This window comes from Podarcis filfolensis (genome assembly GCF_964270895.1).
Source record: "Podarcis filfolensis genome assembly, chromosome: 6".
In the NCBI taxonomy this organism is placed as follows: domain Eukaryota; kingdom Metazoa; phylum Chordata; class Lepidosauria; order Squamata; family Lacertidae; genus Podarcis; species Podarcis filfolensis.
In genome coordinates, this window is record NC_139609.1 from 20746622 (window position 1) to 20770405 (window position 23784).

The 23784-nt window shown below is 41.6% G+C and overlaps 1 protein-coding gene and 1 long non-coding RNA gene across 2 annotated transcripts; one reads left to right on the forward strand and one right to left on the reverse strand.

The window, feature by feature from the left end:
* Positions 1-1010: 1010 nt before the first annotated feature.
* LOC310765507 lies at positions 1011-9357 on the reverse strand. Its single transcript, XR_014549621.1, has 2 exons — positions 8548-9357; positions 1011-1257 (listed from the first exon to the last, which is right to left on the reverse strand). It is a non-coding gene; the product is annotated as an uncharacterized lncRNA (long non-coding RNA).
* Positions 1551-18800, forward strand: SLC25A24 (solute carrier family 25 member 24). The gene is made up of 10 exons (XM_083620503.1): positions 1551-1706; positions 3538-3625; positions 4357-4468; positions 6428-6586; positions 8054-8203; positions 10290-10397; positions 11285-11452; positions 14294-14444; positions 15319-17218; positions 17391-18800. The coding sequence occupies exons 1-9, from the start codon at positions 1667-1669 to the stop codon at positions 15495-15497; spliced, it is 1155 nt and encodes a 384-aa protein (XP_083476629.1). The 5' UTR covers positions 1551-1666; the 3' UTR covers positions 15498-17218; positions 17391-18800.
* The last annotated feature ends 4984 nt before the right edge of the window (positions 18801-23784 follow it).

The window sequence follows — 23784 nt, forward strand, 5'->3', positions numbered from 1 at the left end:
GCAATTCATGTATTACAGAGAGCTAGCGTGGTGTAATGGTTAAGAGCGGTAGATTCGTAATCTGGGGAACCGGGTTCGCGTCTCAGCTCCTCCACATGCAGCTGCTGGGTGACCTTGGGCTATTCACACTTCTCTGAAGTCTCTCAGCCCCACTCACCTCACAGAGTGTTTGTTGTGGGGGAGGAAGGGAAAGGAGAATGTTAGCTGCTTTGAGACTCCTTCGGGTAGTGATAAAGCGGGATATCAAATCCAAACTCTTCTTCTTCAAACTCTTCTACAGCTAGCTGCATAGGTAGTAATGACTGCATTAAAGCTATCTATGTACGGCAGGCTTCCTCAAACTTGGCCCTCCAGATGTTTTTGGCCTACAACTCCCATGATCCCTAGCTAGCAGGACTAGTGGTCAGGGATGATGGGAATTGTAGTCTCAAAACGTCTGGAGGGCCGAGTTTGAGGAAGCCTGGTGTACAGGGTTAGCCACTTAAGCTAGTGGCGATTGGCACTTAAAGTGGCAGTGCATTCCATAAGACATAGTTGTGTGAAGAGGTAGGTATTCTCTTATGGATATCTGCAGCCTGCTGCCAATTAACTTCTGAATGTGACCTACTTCTTCATATTCAATAAATTTTGTTGTTTTGTTTACATGGTATAATATTTAAGGTTAAATTTTGCTAAATAAGTACTTTTCCAAGAAAGAAAGTCAGAGTGTTGCCCGAGCTCCTTTCCAGGCACTGCTACATTTAAGTAGAGACCGTATCTAGGCCTGCTTGTTTTTTGAATCATTTAGAAATTTTCTTGCAGCCTGATTCTGTTGAGAGGTAGGCAACAGAGTATGCTGGGAGGCTGAAATGGTGTTCTTTTTCATGTTAGATTTTTTGCCCATTTATTCTTTAGCACAAGCATTTCACCAGAGTAGCCAGAGGCGGAGAATGTTGTTATCAGCTATCAAGACAGAACAGCTCAGCTTTGCATTGCCTTTCGGCTGCTTTTTCCTCTTGCGTATGAGATAATAACAACAACAATAATTTTATTGTTTATACCCTTCCCATTTGCTTCCAGCAAAATAAAAAGTAAAATAAAATGTCAGACATTAAAAACCACAGTCTCATGTTTCTCATAACGCTCTAATAACGTTACATAGCCCAGTAGATAGAAGGCTATCAGGGAATTGGGCAGGGACAAACAGATGCAGAATGCAAGCAAGGTATTGGGTCTCCCTCCATGGTAAAACACATCAGAATACATTTGGAGCAGTTCCTATGAAAAGATACAGGCAGAAAGTGTTATTCCAGTTAAATAGGATGTGAGGATGCATCACTGCGGTCTGGAATGCTACTTTTGTAATGCTTCAGTGGTAAGATTCCATACACCACATCCAAGAAGAGAACACTGTTTAGCTAAATTAATTACTGTATTGCACTTAATTGCCCACATTTCCAGGAAATGTATGTAATTCTATTAACTAAAAGTGCAGAAATGATTTGTGCAGAAAAGGAGAAACCTCTCTTTTGGAATGCGTTTTTGAAATACTATAAGCACCATTACTAATTCTTCTTTAATACGCATTTTTTTTTAACAGAAAATTTTCAGAGCTGGCGATACTAACCAAGATGGCCGGCTGGACTTTGAAGAATTTACACGCTATCTTAAAGACCATGAGAAGAAAATGAAATTAGCTTTTAAAAGTCTGGACAAAAACAATGATGGTAGGATCCAATTTTCCACCATATCTGTTGTGTTAAGGAGTCTATTACTTTCAAGTCAATCTAAAATTCTCAGTACAACATAGAAATAAAATGTAAGCATTAATTACGTAATTATGTTAAGAGATCAGCATTAAAAATGTAAACATGACATATAATAATAATAATAATAATAATAATAATAATAATAATAATAATTTATTATTTATACCCCGCCCATCTGGCTGGGCCTCCCCAGCCACTCTGGGCGGCTTCCATAAAAACAAAAAATACAGTAAAATATCACACGTTAAAAACTTCCCTGAACAGGGCTGCCTTAAGATGTCTTCTGAATGTCAGGTAGTTGTTTATCGCTTTGACATCTGCTGGAAGGGCGTTCCACAGGGCGGGCGCCACTACCGAGAAGGCCCTCTGCCTGGTTCCCTGTAGCTTTGCTTCTCGCAATGAGGGAACCGCCAGAAGGCCCTCGGCGCTGGACCTCAGCATCCGGGCAGAACGATGGGGGTGGAGACGCTCCTTCAGGTATACTGGACCGAGGCCGTTTAGGGCTTTAAAGGTCAGCACCAACACTTTGAATTGTGCTCGGAAACGTACTGGGAGCCAATGTAGGTCTTTCAAGACCGGTGTTATATGGTCTCGGCGGCCGCCCCCAGTCACCAGTCTAGCTGCCACATTCTGGATTAGTTGTAGTTTCCGAGTCACCTTCAAAGGTAGCCCCACGTAGAGTGCATTGCAGTAGTCCAAGCGGGAGATAACCAGAGCATGCACCACTGGCGAGACAGTCCGCAGGCAGATAGGGTCTCAGCCTACGTACCAGATGGAGCTGGTAAACAGCTGCCCTGGACACAGATTTGACAAAAAAGTGTCACAATACAATATATAATTAACATTTTCAATAGATATATATTAAAGAATGACAACTGTCAATGAGCTGGTTTGGAAAGTCATATGTAATAAACCAATATATGAATCAGCTTTTTCCAAGTAACTGCAGTTTGCTGTCTGCTCTGAACCAACTTCCCCACATAGGAACATAGGAAACTGTACTCCCGGTGGGGTACAGGATCAGGTTTAAGGTGCTGGTTTTAACCTTTAAAGCCCTATACGGCCTAGGACCCTCGTACCTACGGGACCGCCTCTCCTGGTATGCCCCACAGAGGAACTTACGGTCTTCAAACAAAAACATCCTGAAGGTCCCAGGCCACAGAGAGGTTAGGCTGGCCTCAACTAGAGCCAGGGCTTTTTCGGCCGTGGCTCCAATCTGGTGGAACGCTCTGTCACAAGAGACTAGGGTCCTGCGGGACTTGACATCTTTCCGCAGGGCCTGCAAGACAGAGCTGTTCCACCAGGCCTTTGGTCAGGGCACAGCCTGACTCCCTCCTTTGGCAATCTTCACAGAACTTTAGCCTAATGGTTGCCATCAATTTGATTTGAATTAATTTTATAATGAAATGATTTTAGAATGTTGTACTATTTTATTGTTGTTAGCCGCTCTGAGCCCGGCTTCGGCTGGGGAGGGAGGGATATAAATAAAATTTATTATTATTATTATTATTATTATTATTATTATTATTATTATTTATACAGAGTCAGACATTGGTCCATCTACCTGGACCTTGTACCTAGTATTTTTGATGTTTTTTTTCTGGCGTACATCTTTATATTGTTTGTTTGTATACTGACCAACTCCCCATTTCCAAATCCCTGGTGCTCTTCTCTTGACTATCTGTAATAACATGCAAATATTTAAAAGTCTGTAAGGTCCGAGTCAAGTGACCTGGAGCTGCAGAGCCTTTCAGCTCATTTGTCTTTTTTCTCCCTCCCTCTTATAAAGGAGTAATTGATGCCTCAGAAATTGTTCAGTCCCTCAAGATCTTGGGTATAGATATTTCAGAAAAACAAGCAACGAAGATTCTACAAAGGTCAGCACCTGCTATTATTTTAAATTGAGTAGCATTGAGGCCACCTCCTCGCTGCTGAAGTCTCATCCCACTGGGATATGTAACTATTTCCCAGCCTCTCTCTTTGCTTGGTGACAAGTGAGTCTTGCTGCTATACTGTATTTTTTGCTCTATAAGACTCACTTTTCCCCTCCTAAAAAGTAAGGGGAAATGTGTGTGCGACTTATGGAGCGAATGCAGGCTGCGCAGCTATCCCAGAAGCTAGAACAGCAAGAGGGATCACTGCTTTCTCTGCACAGCGATCCCTCTTGCTGTTCTGGCTTCTGGGATTCAGAATAGTTTTTTTCTTGTTTTCCTCCTCCAAAAACTAGGTGCGTCTTATGGTCTGGTGCATCTTATAGAGCGAAAAATACGGTAATCTTTTACACTATTTTCTAGAAGCATAACTTAGGTTGACAAGGTAAACCATGGCTTCTCTGTATCCATCTTTGCACACTATACTATGGTTTATCCTGACATGCTCAAGCTGGAACAAGTCCGAGTAAGCCTCATCTTTTTGTACACAAATATACAAAGTGTAAACTCACTTAATACCACTAGAAGCTTAAGTTATCATTGTATGCGAACCAGGAGCTCTGGTTCATAACAAACTCCAGTTGATTTAACAAACCAAAGCTTCACTATGCATGGCTAGAAGTTGGTTTGTTTTGAATATTGCATAGAATTCTGATTATATCATTTTGAATTTTTAGCATAGATGCTGACGGGACAATGTCAGTGGACTGGAATGAATGGCGGGATCATTTCTTATTTAATCCCGCTACAGACATTCAAGGAATCGTTCGATACTGGAAACATTCTACAGTGAGTATGCATTACCTTTTTTATGGTAGTCATAGTGCAGACAAATTTGAGCAGGATTTACTAATGAGTTGTGTTAGCAGAAGTGCATGTTGGGGGTATGCTTTGGTCCCACCAGTCTTAGGCTGCTACTGTAACCCTCAAGCTGCAGTGGCTCTGCTACTGTTAAGATTATGGCTCTATGTATGCTTATTGTAGGAAGGGGGAAGGGGAATCCCATTGAAGCCAGTGAAAATGGTTACCTGGTAAATATGTTTATTTTAGAACATCCTTCTAAACAGGTCTCCTATTTTAGAGGAGGCTCAAAATATAGAGTGTTTCGGGCTGGTGGCAGCAACCCTCTTTCGGAAGAGCATAGAAAAATTATTCTTAGAACATGCCAAACCTTGTATAGAAGCGGGTGCTTGGGTTTGGAATACTGAGGAGAAAAGGTTTAGCTAGTAATGCAAAGAGTCTTGAAAATAGGTTTGTTTATAATAAACTCTTGCAAATATAAATGCACATTTCCATTTCTGAATTCTGGATTCTCAGTTTGTAATTCACTGTTAAAAAGTGTGGCTGTCAAGCTGAATTCTGTTTGATTTCATCCCATTTCTGATAGAGTTAGAATCAGAGTTTAAGAGCAGCTGCATTTTGAATTGACAGGGTGTCTAAAAGAAGAGTAAAATCTGAGAGAATATTGATATTTAAAATTAAAATACCAGTATTATTGATAGACTATGACTGTAGCTTAAATACGTCTTAAAAGCATACGTACATTATAAGCCCATTACTACTTCAGTTTATTGGAGATGTCTTTTGAGGCCTGATGAATTATATCATAAAATAGATTTTTATATAGATCATGGTGCCAAAATGTAAGCTAGTTAGTGAATTATGAAAAGTCTATATTTAAACTACTTATATAGAAAATTGTTGTCTTTTTTTCTTCAGTAATTTTATCAAAGATTAATTCCTTTTAACCATGAGAATGGCTACCACAGTAGCAAATTTCCTGTGGTTCATCCCATAGAACTGCTGCAGCATTTCAAAGTGCACAACCATTGCCCTGATCTTCAAAACTCAACTGTTTCATATCAGTAACAATTCCACAATAAGAACTTGTGCAAACTGGCTGTGTTCATGTGGTTGCATAACTTTTAATGTTGTAGCAGCATCCTATGGGGAAAAACCAGCGCTACTGCATTGTTTAAAGCAGGGAGTGAAGAAAATCTGGAGGCCTCCAGGCTAAGGTTTATTTTGAATATAAACACCACAGATGGTCAAAAAGCAGTTTGCACTACAATAAGAAAGACAACAATGTGGTGTTTAAAAAAAGAGAAAGTACTGGTAATCAAATTCTGTAAATAGGCATAGGACAACTTGCTTAACCTGCCTGCTGAAATAGAAAGGATTGCTTTTTATAAATGTAAAAATACCAATAAACTATATTTGAATCATGCAGTCTGGTAGAAGGGGGGGGGGCGAACTAATCATAGATTTGCCAAACTGATTATCTTGCAAAGCAAGATGGGTGTCTTTTATTTTATTTTTTTAAAAAATAACATAATAATTCAATGGAGATAAAAATACTTGGATGAATTACAAGTAACTGGGCTGATAATCTTTTTAGGAAGTTGTCAAAAGGTTAATCTTGGTAATCCTTAAAAGCTGCCGGGAAGAAAGTCGAACTGTGCTTTGTAGCCATTAGGATTTCAGCACTGTGTCTGGAAAGCGTCGCTCACCCCCATGCCATGTCTCTTTTACAGAAGTATACAAGGCAGAAATTTACTATCATTTTTAACGATGACGGCGCGGTTTTTGAAATGGTGGGTTTTTAGACTGCACGATTTCAGATATAGTCAGGGAAAAATATGTATGCTTCCATTCTCTTCTGCTTGGAATTGCCCTCGTGTGAGCTCTGTAACAATGAGGGCTCTTTGTTGGATGTTGTTCTAACTCTTTTGCTTTGCATCTTAACAGGTATTGGACATTGGAGACAGTTTGACTATCCCAGACGAATTCACAGAAGAGGAGAAAAAGACTGGGCAGTGGTGGAGACAGCTTCTGTCAGGAGGGGTTGCTGGTGCAGTATCTCGAACGGGAACAGCCCCACTGGACCGCCTTAAAGTCATGATGCAGGTGGGTTCCTTTAAAGCTTAGCCCCCAGGATCCATATCCAGACATCCAGACCCAAAGGGTTGAACACACCTGGTGCGGTTTTTTATTTTGAAGAGTGGGCTGCCATGTTGAATCAAAAAAGATTTGGGGAAGTGCCTGCTCTTTCCATAGTAATTTGCCCCATGTGCTGCTGTTTGAGTCCTATAAATGCAAGGCCTTCTGGGACAGGGTTGACAAGTTTTGTGCCTCTTTGGCCTGTTGGGTATCTTCTCCTGCCCCTCCTAAGAAATAAAATTGAATCGCAAGATACCAGCTGTTTTTGAGAGAAGCTCCGTGTATAAAGAGGTTATTTACAGGAACCTATTTTTAGAGAGCCCACGAGTGCTAGTCATTATGTAAATGGGAAATGCATTTGTTGCAATGGGTTGTTAACTCAAATATAACATGAATATATGCAGGAAGGACTTAATAATTGACTGGGGCTTTCAGTGCAAGCCTGTATGTGTCTGCTCAAAGATAAGCCCCATTGACTGGAGTAGGTAAGTGTGACAGGATTGCAGCTTTAGGTCTGTGTCTGGAATCTTTTATTCTCAGTTCAGCATTAGGATGTTGGACGCATCTTGCTGCTGATTGTCTACAGGTTGTTTCTGTTCTGCTAGCAAAACAGAACTTCTGTTTCCTCCCTCCCCCCCACCCCCTAAATGTGTTCTGGAGAATCCCCCAGAACTGCAACATTGGATCCGGCCCTAAATGCAGTGCCATTACTTGACTGCTAGATCTGTTGAGTAAAAATCATGTAAGCAGTGCATGTCCTCATCACATGTAATGCCAAGAAGACTTGGCATTGTAGAATGCAATCTGTTCCCGAAAAAAAAAAATCACATTTGGAGGCAATGTAATATCTGCAGTGTATTTTTATGGGCATGCAGTTGTATTTATTTTTGAACTTCCTTAGTCTCAGACCATATATTATAGTAGGGTTTTGTTCTTGGTTTTTAACTGAAAGCAGCTCAGGCTGTATATTAGTGGAATGAGGGCAGGGCTGGTTAACCCTTTCCCTGCCAGCTATTTCCTCCTCAAAATCTCCCTCCTCACCAGCTACATTTTGATCTGGAGGGTGAAAGTTCTACCTTCCAACTAAGAAACTGTTTTAAAGAGGACAGCTTTGAACTGAAAAAGTACAGGAAGGGAAAGGGATAGACAGTTTTTCCTTCTTTTCCTTCACTATTTAAGATACAGCTTGCCCCAGGCTGATTCGGGATTTTTTAAATGCAGAGGAATTTGACTTTGCTTAACATGTTGTTTAGGCCTTAACCTGTGTTTCAGGTGTAAGCCAATAAAATTAACAGCTAGCATAGAATTTGGAATGGCTCCCTCCTTAAAGGTTTTGCACACTTTATTTCTGTTTAGAAAGAAAAGAAGTGTTATACTGTCAATTCAGCTTTCTATGTGTATCAAACAATTATGTTTTCTCTTTCTTTGCTAAAGGTCCATGGCTCAAAGGGGAAAATGAACATAAAAGGTGGCTTGCAGCAGATGGTTAAAGAAGGAGGCGTCCGTTCACTTTGGAGAGGAAATGGTGTCAATGTTGTTAAAATTGCACCTGAAACAGCTATTAAGTTTTGGGCGTATGAACGGGTAAGATGTTAAATGACAGTGATTGGCATGAAATGAAGGAAAGCCAGCTGAGCACACAAGAAGTTCCGTTTGTGCAATGTATGGAGTTGTTTTGTTTTTCTTTCTTTCTTACCTTTGAGAAAGAAAAAATCTTGAGTGATTTAAATTTGATTTCAAAGGCGCTTTAAAACGTTCACCACCACATGCTGGGTTTCAGCCTTGTCACCTCAGCTCTATGTCAGCATTTGTATGGCAAAATGCTTGATTAGCCCATCCTGCACTTCACGGCCAGGATTCTTCTAAGGTCAGAATTAACTGAGCTGTAGTAAGATGGGCCTCACCATGGATTTCAGTGTTATATTTACCTCTGAATCAGCTTTAGTAGGTTATATAACATCCTAATCCTACTGCAGGAGAAAGTTCCTCCTGAGATGGAACTTTAGCTCTCCTCCTCCTCCTCCTCCTCCTTTTACCAGTGTTCCCCTTGAATCGCAAACTTCTGAAAGCTAAATCATAAAAATGTGCTTTAAAAAGTCACATAGATATCCTGCCGTTCCTCCAAGTCACGCAGGATGACACACACACACACACACACACACACACACACAGAATAGACCCATTTTATCTGTGCGACAGTATTGCAAAGTCAGTTCAGTTGAGAGTGACTTGCTTGGGGCTCATCCTGCATGTTTCATGCCTAAATGGGGATTTCAACTTTGCGCAGTAAACCTAGGGTACAACTCACTACACTGGCTTGAAAATTGAACTAGAAATGCTGTGTTTCCCAACGGTATCTTAAAAACAAACAAACTGAAAATATATTTTCTGACACATGTTGAAAAGAGGGAGAAAATGGCTGAAGTCTTGAGCTTTGTTATTCTGGGTCAGATAAAAAACCAATGTCTGTTGATGACAAAGTTCCTTGCTCTGCGCGGCGCTGTCTGCTACAAGCTCTGAATGAATCTAATGGCCAATGTCTTAACGCAAACATTTTAAATTAGTGGTTAAGGATTTAATCTACATATTTCAAAGGCTTTACATCTGTATTATTTACTGTTTTCTATCTTATAGAGTTTAATTTTAACCTGCTTTTATTTACATGTTCTCTATTGCTGTATATGTCCATATCGCTTGACCGTAATCAGTTGATTCTGATTCTGCCTGCGATATTGGGGGGGGGGGCGGGGGGGGGCGGTTAACTAAAAATTAATTAGAAAAATGCTGAGGTTTGGAGAGAAAGAAATATGGAAATAATGAATCTTGTCAGGCCTCTTAATCAGGATGTAAGCCCAGTTTCTCAGTTGAAATGACAGACCAGTGAATCAGGTGCTGATTCAACCATCAGCTTTGCTTCAGGGATTTTAAATAATAATAAAAAAGAGTGGCATGTGCATTTTTCATTTAAGCATTTGCAATCTTATTTATTTGTGGTTTGGTGTGTGTGTATGTATATATATATATATATATATATATATATATATATATATATTTATATATATATAAAACAGATTAAAAATAGTTGCAAAACTGCTCTGGAGTGGCGAAGGAGGTGACTTAGTGATACCACAGGTGCCAGCAAGTCAATCTCCTTGCAGAAGTTGCTACTATAACATACAGAGCAGGTATCTTCAGAGCCTGGTCCTGGAAAGGGAAAGTATTTTTCATCTGCACTCATTGTGGTCCCTTCTGGAATTGGAGCTAGGATTGCTCAGTTGGAAGAACATGAGATTTGTTGTGCTGCTATAAAAACATTACAATTGTCTTCACCCATTAAGAGGCAGAGATGAAAAATCTCCAGGATAGGATGCTCTATAACTGTGGAAGAGACACTTGAGAGTGCCTCTCTTCACATCCTCAGTTGGGTGATGGTTGGCATTGTCAAAAAAACTCAACAGCAGCCCATCATAGAGATTTACACAAGGGATGGAGACATTATTTTGGCAACAGTGAGCTGCCTATGTGCAGGACTTTGCCATGTAGACCAGCAACTCCTCCCACAAACTAACATGGCCTGTGTTCTTGATCCTGCTAAGTGGTTCTGTTAGCTGCTTGTGACTATATGGGGAAGAATGTGACCTTTTCTATCACTGTGTGTTTTAATATTCAGTATAAGAAGATGTTCGTTGATGAAGGGGGAAAGATTGGCACTGCAGAAAGGTTCATATCTGGTTCCCTGGCTGGAGCAACTGCACAGACTTCTATTTATCCCATGGAGGTCAGTTTTGGATTGACCTGCTCTGTTTGTGAACATGCACCATCTATCCTTTTTCTGAGAAGCGGCTTTTTTGTAGATAGCGTGGTCAGCACTTTGGCCAGCATTCTGCAAACTTCTTTAAAAATTATTTCCAAATCTTTGAACCGAGGTGAGTGCTGTTTTAAGCCTGTTGCTGCAGAGCGATCCTAGATCATTGCCAGAATGCACACTTCACATGCATGAAGGCTCATCTTGGGTATCAGAACTGGGAATGGCACCTGCTTGAGACCATGGAGGTTTTCCTAGTGAGATTAAGAAGGATCGAGGAGGATGAAGCATTAGTCCGAGTTGGTATGCAATGGATCTCTGTTATCAGAGGCCCCAGGCAACCTTAGCGGCTAGGAGCAGTGGCAGACTTGGGTACTATGGTGCCCTGTGTGAGCCCAAAATTAGGCACTCCCCCTACCCCAGTTCTCACGCTGACTTCCCAAAGGCAGGTAAGTAGGCACCTTGGTTTGGGAAGGAGAAACAAGGGCTCAGGCAGGGTCCCAGGGCCCTCCCACCTCCTTCCCAAAGCTGGAAAAGCACAAACTAGGACCTTGTCTGAGCCTCACGCCTCCTTCCCAAAGCCCAGTGCCTCATTTACCAAGCTTTGAGTTTAGTGCCCATTGTGTGCACACCACTTCCACAGCCCTAAATCTACCCCTGCTAGGAGTGCCTTCTCCCAACTTTGGTAATACAGCTCTCTCTCTTTCTCTGCATGTGCGCACGCGCGTGCTCATGTGTGTGTGTGCGCGCGCGTGTGCTCTGTGCTCATTCGTGCATGCATACATACATACAAGAGAGTGAATAGCAGATTTTAGTAATGCAGTATTTTGATTAACTTCAACAGTTTTTCTCCACCTTAGGTATTAAAGACCAGACTGGCTGTGGGTAAAACAGGGCAATACTCTGGAATGTTTGACTGTGCTAAGAAGATCTTAAAAGGAGAAGGTGTGAAGGCTTTTTACAAAGGTTATATTCCCAATATTTTGGGCATCATTCCTTATGCCGGCATAGATCTGGCTGTTTATGAGGTGAGTGGAGTTCACTGGCATATCCCATAACAATATAACTAAAGGAGCATTGTACAATAGATAGTTATGTTAGGCCTAGACTGGGGAAAGAGACCCAGGTTCGCATGTCTGCTTAACTCAATGCCTGCCAAAGCTCATTTGACTACCTTGTTCCAGGTATTGCCTCACTGATCTGGTTGTTGTGTAGATGAAGTGGACTAATCTCTGTGTGTACTACCCTGAGCTCATTGGACAAAAGGCAGGATATAAATGGAATTAAATTGTGATTAATAAAACACTCTCTTAGGTTCCATTCTCCAAGCTATTTACTCTGGAGTAGCGCAACACATTCCTAGAAGGATGACTCCCAAGTACAGTGGTACTTTGGGTTAAGAACTTAATTCGTTCCGGAGGTCCGTTCTTAACCTGAAACTGTTCTTAACCTGAAGCACCACTTTAGCTAATGGGGCCTCCTGCTGCTGCTGCACGATTTCTGTTCGCATCCTGAAGCAAAGTTCTTAACCCAAGGTACTATTTCTGGGTTAGCAGAGTCTGTAAGCTGAAGTGTAGGTAACCCGAGAAACCACTGTAAATACTTTGCCAGTTGGTGCCAAGCATAACCAGATATTTGTGTGTTACATAACCTTAATAATAATTGAACCTTCAGCATAATTTTGTGTATTTGCAGTGTTGCATTGGTGTAGTTGTTGTTTCACTACTGCTTGGGTATTCATTAGCCTAGTGAATCCTGTAAAAACGTATTTACACCTGAATCTGATGTAACCTTCATTATATGCATTCAATCTTTTTCTGAATGACTGTTCCTGCAGGGACATAGGTCTATTGGTGTGTGGCCATTCTCTGCCACAACCTTCTAAGAACTGATTCGGATGTGCAAAACAATACGTGATATAGTCCTTTCTGAACTCTTAACAGAGGGGCTCCATGTCTGACTGGATTCCTCATCTAAAGACTCCTTGCATATGGCAAACTGGAAGAATTATTTTAGCTTATTTCCTGCCCCCGCCCTCCCGGGCATGCCAGTTTTCTATATTCAGGAAGTTTTAAAAATGTGTGGTAGCATTCAAACATGCACTCTCCCACCTATAGTTTGAAGTACAATCCAGGTAGGATTGCAACAAGTGCTATTTCTAGCTATTTTAACTCAGTTTAATATGCCTGGAAACCAGACAAACAAGTATTATTTGCTGAGATAACAATTGGCCTGCACAGTGATACAAGTTAGCCTGTAGGGTGTAATGTAGATTGACTGCTGAGTAGCTGTCTAAACGTTTGCTGTTTCCACTTTTCAGCAAGCAGAAATCTCAGCACGGCAAAATCATGTATTTTTAATTTTGTAATGAAAGAGTGAAGTCGCTGAACCAGAATTATTTAGCGAGTCTAACTGCAAAAAGTAATTTCTCCTCCTTTTGGTGTCAATACTATAGCCAGGTTCACATGATCACGTTCTGGGTTAATGAGCCAAGCTATACATGAATTGTGTGCATGCATCTCCTTTACTACAAATTCACTCGTTCCTTCCTCTTGAGTGGCAAAACAAATCAGATCTGCCATTGTTAGCCATTGTTTCCTGCTTACATCCAATCCTGGTAAACAATGATCAGTGGCTTCCAAACAAGGGAAGTATATCTTGTATATAGTTGGGTTCTGTATTTCAGTCCTTAGACTTTTTACAAACACTTCTAACATGTGCATGTGTATGCACACAGCCACGGTATCTGCCAGTGTAGGGTTGGGGTTTGAGTTTAGTGGGGTCTGACGAAGAGACTATTTGGTTCATGGGATATCAAGGTAAGTGGGGGAAGTTGAAGGATGTGTGGAGTAGTGGGGTGGTGTTTGGGAAGTTTTAACAGCTGGGAGAGTGTAGAGAGGGATCAGCTGGGTGAGAATGGGTGTAGGAGACTGTTTGTTCAAATCCATTAATCTCAGATGTCAGTTTATATAAGGAACAATGAAAACAAACCGATACTAAACACGCTGGCTGTTGTTAGCCCTGGGTAACTCAGTGAAACCCACACTTACAGGGTTTGAACAGTGCTGTTAGCACAGCAAGACCTTAACAAAGCTACTTTGCAAAGTGAGGTCTGCTCCACAAAAGCTTATGCCACAGTAAATGTGTAGGTTTTTAAGGTGTTAGCAAACAGACTAACCAGAAATAGTTCTCTAACACTGCTGCCTTTCTGAGGTTCATGCTACGTTACTTAGCCCCACAGCTGCTGTCATTTATAAAGCAGCCTCCTCTCATTATAACTGCAATACATTAATCTTAACACATTTAAGCATGCCTCATGCTGAAATAATTTTGTACTGCTGTTTTCTGCGTTTGCTACCTGTCAGCCATCTATTATGCCAACTCTGATTAGCTGGTGTCGTGCTTTCTTGTTCTGTAATACCCTGCACCAGCTTCACTAACAAGTGTACTTAAACTCTAATTTCTCTCCCATCTACATAACTGATTTTTTTATTTTTACAGGTGATAATTAACATGTTCCATAGCTTCCTAGTGCTTATGAAACCCCTTATTATTTCATTCATTACACTGCAGGCATGACTATAAAATCTTACAACTAATTTAGGCTGCAATCCTTAACCCCACTTACCCAGGAGTAAGGCTCGCTGAATTCAGTAGAACTTACGTCTGACTGGACATGGTTAGGATTGTGCTGTCAGGTTGAAAAGAGATGAGAGTCGGTCCCGTCTCTCATGGACTAATATGCACTTGTAAAATATGCTGATAGTGAGTTTAGGAATTGGCCTGACATGTTTCTCATGTGAATACTTGGCCATTATGGTTTTTTTTTAGGTAAAGTTCAATTAACTGCATCAATGTTCTCTTGGCAGGCTTTGAAGAAGAACTGGCTAGAAAAATATGCAACAGACTCTGCCAACCCTGGTGTACTTGTACTGCTGGCATGTGGTACCGCGTCCAGTACATGTGGCCAGTTAGCCAGTTATCCTCTTGCCCTCATCCGCACTCGAATGCAGGCTCAAGGTGAGTGTTGGTGTCTGTGGTATAGGAGCTTGTTCACCTGTGTTGAGCAAGCTAGGTAAAGGGACCCCTGACCATTAGGTCCAGTCGTGGCCAACTCTGGGGTTGCGGCGCTCATCTCGCTTTATTGGCCGAGGGAGCTGGCTTACAGTTTCCGGGTCATGTGGCCAGCATGACTGAGCCGCTTCTGGCGAACCAGAGCAGTGCACGGAAACGCCATTTACCTTCCCGCCGGAGCAGTACCTATTTATCTACTTGCACTTTGACGTGCTTTCAAACTGCTAGGTTGGCAGGAGCAGGGACCGAGCAACGGGAGCTCACCCCGTCACGGGGATTTGAACCGCCGACCTTCTGATCGGCAAGTCTTAGGCTCTGTGGTTTAACCCACAGCGCCACCCACTTGCCTGTTGAGCAAGCTACCAAGGCTTTAATACTTTAGGTGCTATTGCCTACTAAGAGTTCCTTTTTTTCTTGGTAGGTTCTTCTCTAGACTACCTGCTATCAGCAATTACTTTACTTCCCAGAATTAAGCCACCCTTTTGAAATACACCAGACCAGCTTCTGCCAACATGGGGCCCTCCGTAAGTTTTGGACTACAGTTCTCATAAACCCCAGTCAGCACAGCTGTGCTGGCTGCAGCTGATGGGAGCTGTAAATTGAAACATCTGGAGGACACTGCATTGGCAAAAGCTGCTTGAGACAAATGCCTTCTTCACACAAGCAGCATGTGAGGCAGCGAACCTCTTTCTGGAATGTTGACGCTACCGAAGGATTGATTGCATGAAAAACACATTCTATTCTTTGTTAACTTTAGAATACTTTTAAAATGATACTTTTAAGTAATACGTGTCTCTTTCTTTCTCCTTTTTTTCCATAGCCATGGTAGAAAGTGGCCCTCAGTTATCCATGGTCGGTCTCTTCCAAAGGATTATTGCTAAGGAAGGAGTCCTGGGACTGTACAGGGGCATAGCCCCTAACTTCATGAAGGTGCTCCCTGCTGTCAGCATCAGTTACGTGGTATATGAAAAGATGAAGGAGAACTTGGGCATAGCATGAGAGGAAAGGAGGGAAGAAAAATAGAGGTTTATTACAGAATATGCACGCCTGATGAAACCACATTGGATGCTAAATTTATTCATGTTTACCATTGGATTCAAGTCTTCTCTGCACAGATCTTGTAGGGATCTCTTCAAGGAAGCAGAAGAAGACCCGCTTTCCCGAAACAGCTGTAAGCCAGGTATCTTTTTTAAAAACACCAAATCCGACAACCTCAGGTTCCCAAATCTTAACAATCAAGAAATATTCAATTGCTAGCTGAGCTGAGTGATGGAAGGTCTTAAAGAATGAATCTCTAGTCAATGTAATTTTCTGATTTTTCTAAAATATATTTTACTGAGCTAAATATATATTTTTATGCAGCTGATCCTGCATTATTAGGATTTGTATTTGGTTGGTCAGTGGATTGTCCCATCTTTTACATACCAGAAATATAACTCTCCTTTGTGTTTATATTCTGCAATAGGGAAATTGGGTTATTAAAATATAGTTAATTTTTTATTTTTTGGGGTGAACTTTAAAAAGGCATAGGCAGCAATGCAGAGACAAACAGAATGCCACGGTGCTGTTCCTGAATACATTAGATTCCCTTGTTAACTTAAAATATTAAGGAACAACTTAGTCTTGACTAAGTCCCATTTTAAAAACTTTGGGAGCTATTAGTCACGGCTAGGAAAAGTCTCGTTTTTCTTTCAGTGGGAACTTAGTCGTGACTGACTTTGGCAGGAGAAGTTCTCGGCAGATGATATGCATTGGTCAAATACTTCAGTTAGAAATGAATGCAAATTTTAAGTGTCTCATGGCATTTTGCGTGCTCTGGGCTACTGTCCATGTAACTTGTAAATGTTTGTACCAAAAGCCCAGAGCATTGTTTGATGCCCTTGTTTGATTGCTGCAGAAAACTTGCCTTTAGGGAAAGCCATATCACCTTTTAAGAACAGTGTGCAGTTTCAGAATATTTTTTTTAAATGTTTTAAACTGATTCTTCATTATCTCTTCCTTGTCTTGGAATGTTTCAACCATTAAGTCTTTGGCCCTATGCAGGTATTACTAGTAAGAAAGTGCAGTGTTTTCCTGCTGGTAACACCGGCTGATTATGTGAAGGTTGAAAAACGCAATTCAAAAGAAGAGCAGGAGTGGGATTACTTGTGCAGCCTTACAGGCAACCACAAATTTTCCATTAGTATTTCTGGAGGTCAGACCTGGCCTCCTTGATGGAACGCTGTTCCTTTTTTTTAATAGTGGAGACAACTGATAATGGAAAACTCCCTGTCTTTTCTCAGCACCCAAATCAAATAACTGAGTAGACTGGCTGAGAAAAACCAGTTCACCATGGCAATAAAGAACTTTGCCATCCAGTTACCAACACTGCAATCCTAAGTCTATTTACTTAGAAATAAGTCACTCTTAAGTTTGGTAGGACTTGCTATCTAGTAATGGTATTTAGGATCACAGTTTAAATCAGTAGAACGACTGTAAGGAAATGCATGGCAAGCACTGAGCTTATCCGTCAGGCTGGGCCTGCAAGAACAGATTGCTGAGAAGACTCTTCCTGCATGCCTTCCTTGCAAGATCTTTTAAAGCACAAAATCTTATTGAATGGATCCTCAGTTTCAGAGTATATTTCAGTTATCCGTTAAATTAATGGTTGCTGCTGCTGCATGTCGAACACGTCATTAAAATCACGTCAATTGCAGACGCTCCCCACCATCATAGAAGCAGTGGCGTAGCGTGGGTTGTCAGCACCCGGGGCAAGGCAAGTAATTTGCGCCCCCTAACCCGTGGATTTGCACCCCCTAACCCGTGGATTTGCGCCCCCTAACCCTAACCCCCAGATGTTGCGCCTGGTGCGGCCGGCCCCCCCTGCACCCCCCACGCTACGCCACTGCATAGAAGCATGTCTTCTGCTTCAATGTCTACTTATTCTCTTTCTCTTTTATAAAACTTGATCATTATAGGATGGCATGGAAAATTGCACTAAAGTGAATAATCTGGGTTTTTTGGTCTTTGAAGCTTCCAACACCAGTTCTAAGAGGTAGATGTGGTGTGGGAAGCAATGCTTCTCTTGAACAACCCATCCTCTGTGCATATACAAAGGAGCTAATCCAAGGTCAATTGGAGGAGTCAGTAGGGGCCAATTCCTTTAAGACATTGCATGACTAGAGAGGTCAGTGAAGGTGGCAACTATTTCCATGATCATTCATGGCTGTACTTCTTCTCTGCAACCATTATCACAGAGATGGTTGCAGTTCCCCACTATATAACCCAGTTCATGCTAGCTTTTCTTGATTGTGTTCAATTGGAGCAATTTGGTAGTGTGAACTGTCCCTAGAAATAGCCTAAATCACATCACTACCATGGTCCTCCCTTCCTTGATTTGTATTCCTTTTAGCAACTTCTCAATGTTAGTAGGATGGCTTTGTAAGCTTGTACTAGGCACACTTCCTTTTGCATTAGCATTATGTTGATTTATGGAACCATAAAGATAGAGGAAGTGGTTTTCTTTGCCTTCATAATGCTATCTTTTCTCTGTTTTAGTCAGATAATCTCAGCCTCTAGCCCCTCAAAGATTTCACAAATGGGCTGGGGGATCCAACCATATTTTTGACTGGTTTGAGAAGCTGATGTGAACTCCAAATAATATAGCCCACCATGGAGAACCCATATTTGCACTTTTTGAGTAGCAATCCATTTTTCAATTGTTTGCTATGCAGAATGCCGTCTTTAATGAACTTTTGGATGTAACTATGGGCACAATCTAAAAATCATGTTGTTGTAGTAGAGCTTTGGTAGGTGGTTTCCAGTAGATTGTGCCCATCCTTTATGAATGGCAGGGTCGTTTTTTTAGGTTGCAAATCTGTCCCATGATAGAAACCTTCACTCTTTTTGCACTTGATCAAAACCAAAGAATTAACTGAGCAGAAGCACTCTGTAATCTTGTATTGCATGCTGTTACGCATTTGCCTGTTGTAAATGTGATTTTCTAAATCACCTGTTTTTTTTTAAAAAAACCCAACTGTAAGCTATACTATGTATGCCTATCTTGTATGTAATTTTAAGGTGACATGACCAGTATGTGAACTAGTCTCAGTCATTTTTTTCATATAAGTGCACTTACGAGAATGTTGGTGATGGTGTTTTATTTTGTTGGAAGAATGCATGATATGGTGCAGATCTGATTCCTTTACTTTGTGCCTAAAAAGAACAAGGTTCTAATTGTGTTTTCTTGGATGACTTACTTGGTGAATGCTTTTTATAACCTTTAAATTGATCTGTTTATAATAAACAATGTTTTGTAATGCAGTTGTGAAGTTGCTTTGTAACTAGCTGGAAATGTATTTACTTGTTATATTTATACCTTTCCTTTCTTTTGTGGAACCCAAGACAGTGTATGTATGTATGTATGCATGTACCTGTATGTATTGGCATTTTGGGGGGACAAGGGTGGTGCTGTGGTTTAAACCACTGTGCCTCTTGGGCTTGCTGATCAGAAGGTCGGCATTTTGAATCCCCATGACGGGGTGAGCTCCTGTTGCTCTGTCCCAGCTCCTGCCAACCTAGCAGTTTGAAAACACACCAGTGCAAGTAGAGAAATAGGTACTGCTGCTGCGGGAAGGTAAATGGTGTTTCTGTGTGCTCTGGTTTCCGTCAGTGTTCTGTTGCACCAGAAGTCATGCTGTCCACATGACCCAGAAAGCTGTCTGTGGACAAACACCAGCTCCCTTGGACTGAAAGCCAGATGAGCGGCGCAACCCCATAGTCACCTTTGACTGGACTTAACCATCCAGGGGTCCTTTAACTTTTCCGTATTGGCATTTCTAAACTACTTAATATTTCAAAATTCCCTATGTACAATGTAAAAACAGTATCAATTAAAACAAATAGAGCCGAAAGCCAGTAAATCAGCCGTATAAAGCACATAAAACAAGTAAAACAGATTTCCAGGGACCCATACACATAAATCAGGGTCCAATCTTACAGGTCAGGGAAAGCCTGGGCAAAAAGATTGGTCTTCACAAGACATCTGAAAAAAACTTGTGGTTGCTACTTCATGCAAGGCAGTGGTAAGATCATTCCACCGTACAGGGGTAACAGCAGAAAATGCCACTTTTTGTGTCGCTGCCCTATGATATACTGTGGGGTGGGGTGCCACAAATATAATTTGTGGGGTGCCACAAATATAATTTCCCCAAATGATGATCTTACAGGTATATGTAGAAGCAGGTGGTCTTTCTGGTAAACTGGCCCCAAGTCATTCAGACCGTTATATGTTAACAACATCTGGAATGTGGCCTGGTAGCTGATTGGTAACCAGTGCAGTTCCCTCAGCACACCTGTAACATCTGCATCTCCCAAGTTTTCCACTAAACGATGTAGCTGCAACATTTTGGACTAAGAAAGTTCTCATGCAGCCATCTATCTAGGCACTGACCAGATCCAGAGCTGCTTAGCTTCAGTGAGGTTGCTGTATGATGGTGTCCTTAGACTACATGCTGGGTTCTAGAGGTATAAACCCCACCCACCCAAGTACAATGTGGTTTTTTCCTGTTCAAAAGAAATTGTTTCCAAGACTAGTGTTTTTCTTTGTATGTCTAATACTACTTTTCCATGTAATTCATTCAGTAATAGTCAAACAGGGGCCTTCAGTATTTTGGCAGACCTCTTGGAATTTGTGCCCAGCTTACCTGTTCTGCTCATATAGCTTATTGAATCCTAATGCCCTAGAAACCGTAGGGCTCAATCGGCCTGCAAGACCAATATTCTCAGTTAGCCCTGAATTCCCTCCACCTCTGCTGTTGTCTGCCAGGACAAAAATATGGCAAGGTCTGTTTTCTTCTTGATACAGAGTATTAGGTATAGTGCATATTGAAACTCAACAGTTAAGGGAATTGGGTATGTTTAGCCTGGCAAAGTGAAGACGAAAGATGTGAAAGCATGTGTGAACTGGCCCTTAATATGCTGAAAAAGCAGAGAGAAAGCAGTTAATGAAATTGCATTGGATTGCTTCTGTTGGTAATCAGCAGAATGAAAGCCAGTTAGTTCTATCAGCAGGGCAGATTGACAACCCCCTCTTTTAAGCCCTTATTCACTAAGTTCGTCCTGAGATAGGCATAAATCTGCTCTGAGTCAATTATGCTGATTTAAGTGGCTTATGGATAGAGCTGCTTGTTTTGTTAACGTCGAATGAATTATTTTCTAAACACAGGAGCCAACTGCTACCCTCCAAATGCTAGAACCTAAATATATGTTGTCTTTTTATTTTCCATGCCTGGCATGGAAATTTTCGCACTGTACTGTCCACTATATATAACCCAGGGTGTTATGTCAGCAGCACCACCTGCTGGTAGAATAAGGGCAGCTTCACAACAATAGCTCTTGCCTGGTAGGTCTTGAGCGTCATTCAAATAGGATAGTAGCCGCAGGACAGCCAACTAAAGAACAGCAGGGTGGTAAACTTGCTTGCTAGTTTAAAAACAACAAAGAGACAAGGTCAGGTAGGCACTTAACAAGAGGCCTGTCGTTGTCCCCCTAACCTCCCTGCCCTAGCTGCTCTTGTGACAGCATGTGATAAATAACTCACAGAAAAGAAAGCAGTACATTTTACAGATCACAGCTGGGGACAAGAATTTCATAGTAATCAGGATGCAAGGCAAGGGGCTGTAGCCAACTGGTAGCCAAAACAATTGGCATCCACACAAGGCCCTATTCAGCCCAAAAGGCCATAGAGAGAACGCCTTTTCTAAAGGAGGAAATATTGAGGGCTCATAGAGGAACTTCTATTATTCTTTTTGTTCTGTGACTCATCCTGCCTTGTGCGTGTTTCGCTGTTCATCTCATTTTTTATTGTGCTTAAAGTCAGTGAGCCCTCCCTCCCGCCCTATAGTAGTGTTGTAGAACATGTGCCAGAAGCTCAGGAAACAACTGTGCTGGCAACACAAATATTCGCAGCCCAGCTGTTGTGAGGGGGGAAAAAGCTGTCAGTTTTGTTACCTCATTCAGGCCCTACGGAAAAAGGTGGTGCACAGAGGAGGCTGAGGACCAGAAAGGTCTTTTGAGAAAGAGGTCAGAGAATAACAAGAACTTGGACATTGGAAAACTCAGTGGCAGGAATTTTGAAGCAAAGGTGGGCAGTGGAGTAATGCTAAGAAAAGAGAAGTCTGAGGGAAAAGCTTGACTACATTTTGCTAGGAGGAGTCAAGGGGGTATATGGCTGCTAATTCTAGACCCTAGGGCCTTCTGTGTCTTTAAACATAGCATACAATAGGGAATTCAGATAGGCGTGTGTCCTACACTGATTGTAGCATGGAAGTTCTGGTGTTTGATATGGTTGTGAATGCTGCATGTCAGTTTCAACCTACTAACAAGCAGCTGGCGCTGCTTGATCTCTCACTGCTAAATTCCACTGCCTCCCATCTGGATATATGTAGTCTCTCCTTTGAAAAGATTGAGTTGACATTTTATGGTACAAACGTTCTGACCATGTTACTCTGCAGAGAGGAGCATTTGACAGCCATACATGCAAGCCATCAGTTCACCTCCCTGGTCAGAGGCAGCATGCGTCTGAACCAGTGGTGGTGGTGGTGGGGGCAGCACAGGGGCAGTTGCCCCGGGTACAAAATTGTAAGGGGCACAAAATTTCAACACCCAGTCGTGCCTCAACACAGCTGCATGCTTCCGTTGCTGGGCTCCGTTGAAAACCAGGCCGTGTGAACCAGGAAACTACCTCTCCAGACAACGGAACGACTCTTCTTATCTCTGTAGCTGTGATCTCCTGGGTGATGCAGATGCTGTTAGGCAGCTGAATGTGCATGTGTACTCCATACGTTTCCTGTCCCTCCACATAGCCATGGGCCCTGGCAACCCATGCTATGCCGCTGTTCTGAATACCAAGTCCTGGAAACTGCAGGAAGGGAAGGTGGTGGTGTACTCATGTACCTGCTTGCAGGCTTCCCATGGACATCTGGTTGGCCACTGTGAAAAAATGATTCTGGACTAGATGGGCCACTGGCTTGATTCAACGGGGCTCTTACGTTCTTATGTAGTTGGTGTTACACTCAGAACGGCTGTGTGAAAGCAGGCCTATACTGTAGTATAAAATTTGAAATGATTATATTTGTACAGTAGGTGGCGCACCACACTTAGAACAAGAAGGTAAAAGCACTACAAACAAGAACTTTGAAAAGGGTCTCACTGGAAATGTAGCTTTTCTTTACCATTCACTATAACACTATAGCACATATTCTGGAAATACATGAATTAGGGTGTTGTTGTTTTTAAAAAAATGTTTTTATTGGGTAACAAAAGTACATACAGCTTCTCAATTTTCAATTCATAGAATATATATAAATTACTTATATGAGGCGGGAGAGGCAAAAGAGTGCTTTTTGTTAAGGACATATTCTTCTGTGGCATATTCATCTGTTGGTGGTTAGTAGCAGTGGAATGTCCCCAGTCCGGTGTGGTTAAACAGGTACGTTTTCCTTCTTTACTTGCTTATGTTTATTTCCTCCCCCCATTCCATTTAATTAATTTTTTAATTAACTTTGATTTACTTAAGAGATCACATTGTCCTAAATGTGCCTCTTCAATTGCTTTGGTCAGGAACTTGCACTTTTACATAACATCTGTTCCACATGTATGAGGAGCCAATCTTTTAGTGTGGCAGCACCTGAACTTTGGAACTCCCTGCCTATTGACAGTAGGCCTGCACCCTCCCTATGTTTTCATAGATGGCTGCTGAAAATGTTTTTATTTCAGAAAACCTATTCAGATTTAGAATTTATAACTTACATATGTTTTAAAGTTTTATTGGTTTAAATCTTTGTTCTTCATTATGTAACGATTTTGATTTCATGCAGGGTTTTTTTGTTTTAAGCAGACTGTGGATTTCAGCTGTGTTTCATCTTCAAGTTCATTTGTACACCACTCTGGAGATATTTTTTAAAAATCAGGCCAACATCTGGAGGACACCACATTGCCTATTTGTGTGCTATGCTTTGGTTTGCAAACAAAGTGATAGGATAAGATGCAATAAGTTTCCCTTTTCCTCCGAGGTCTAGCAAGAAGCAGAGCAGAAAGCAGGGGTCCGGGGGGAGGGGGCCGAGCCCTCAGCTTCCTGAACCCCCCCTTCTTAAAGCTGAAACGTTTTTTGTTTGTTTTAACTTTTGCCTAATAGGTGGCTGGATGCACTGAAAAACACAGACTTGAGAAACCTGCCTAGAGACAAATTAATGTACCAAGGAAATCTTGTTTGCTCACATTAAGTCCTGAGAGGAACAGTCAAAAC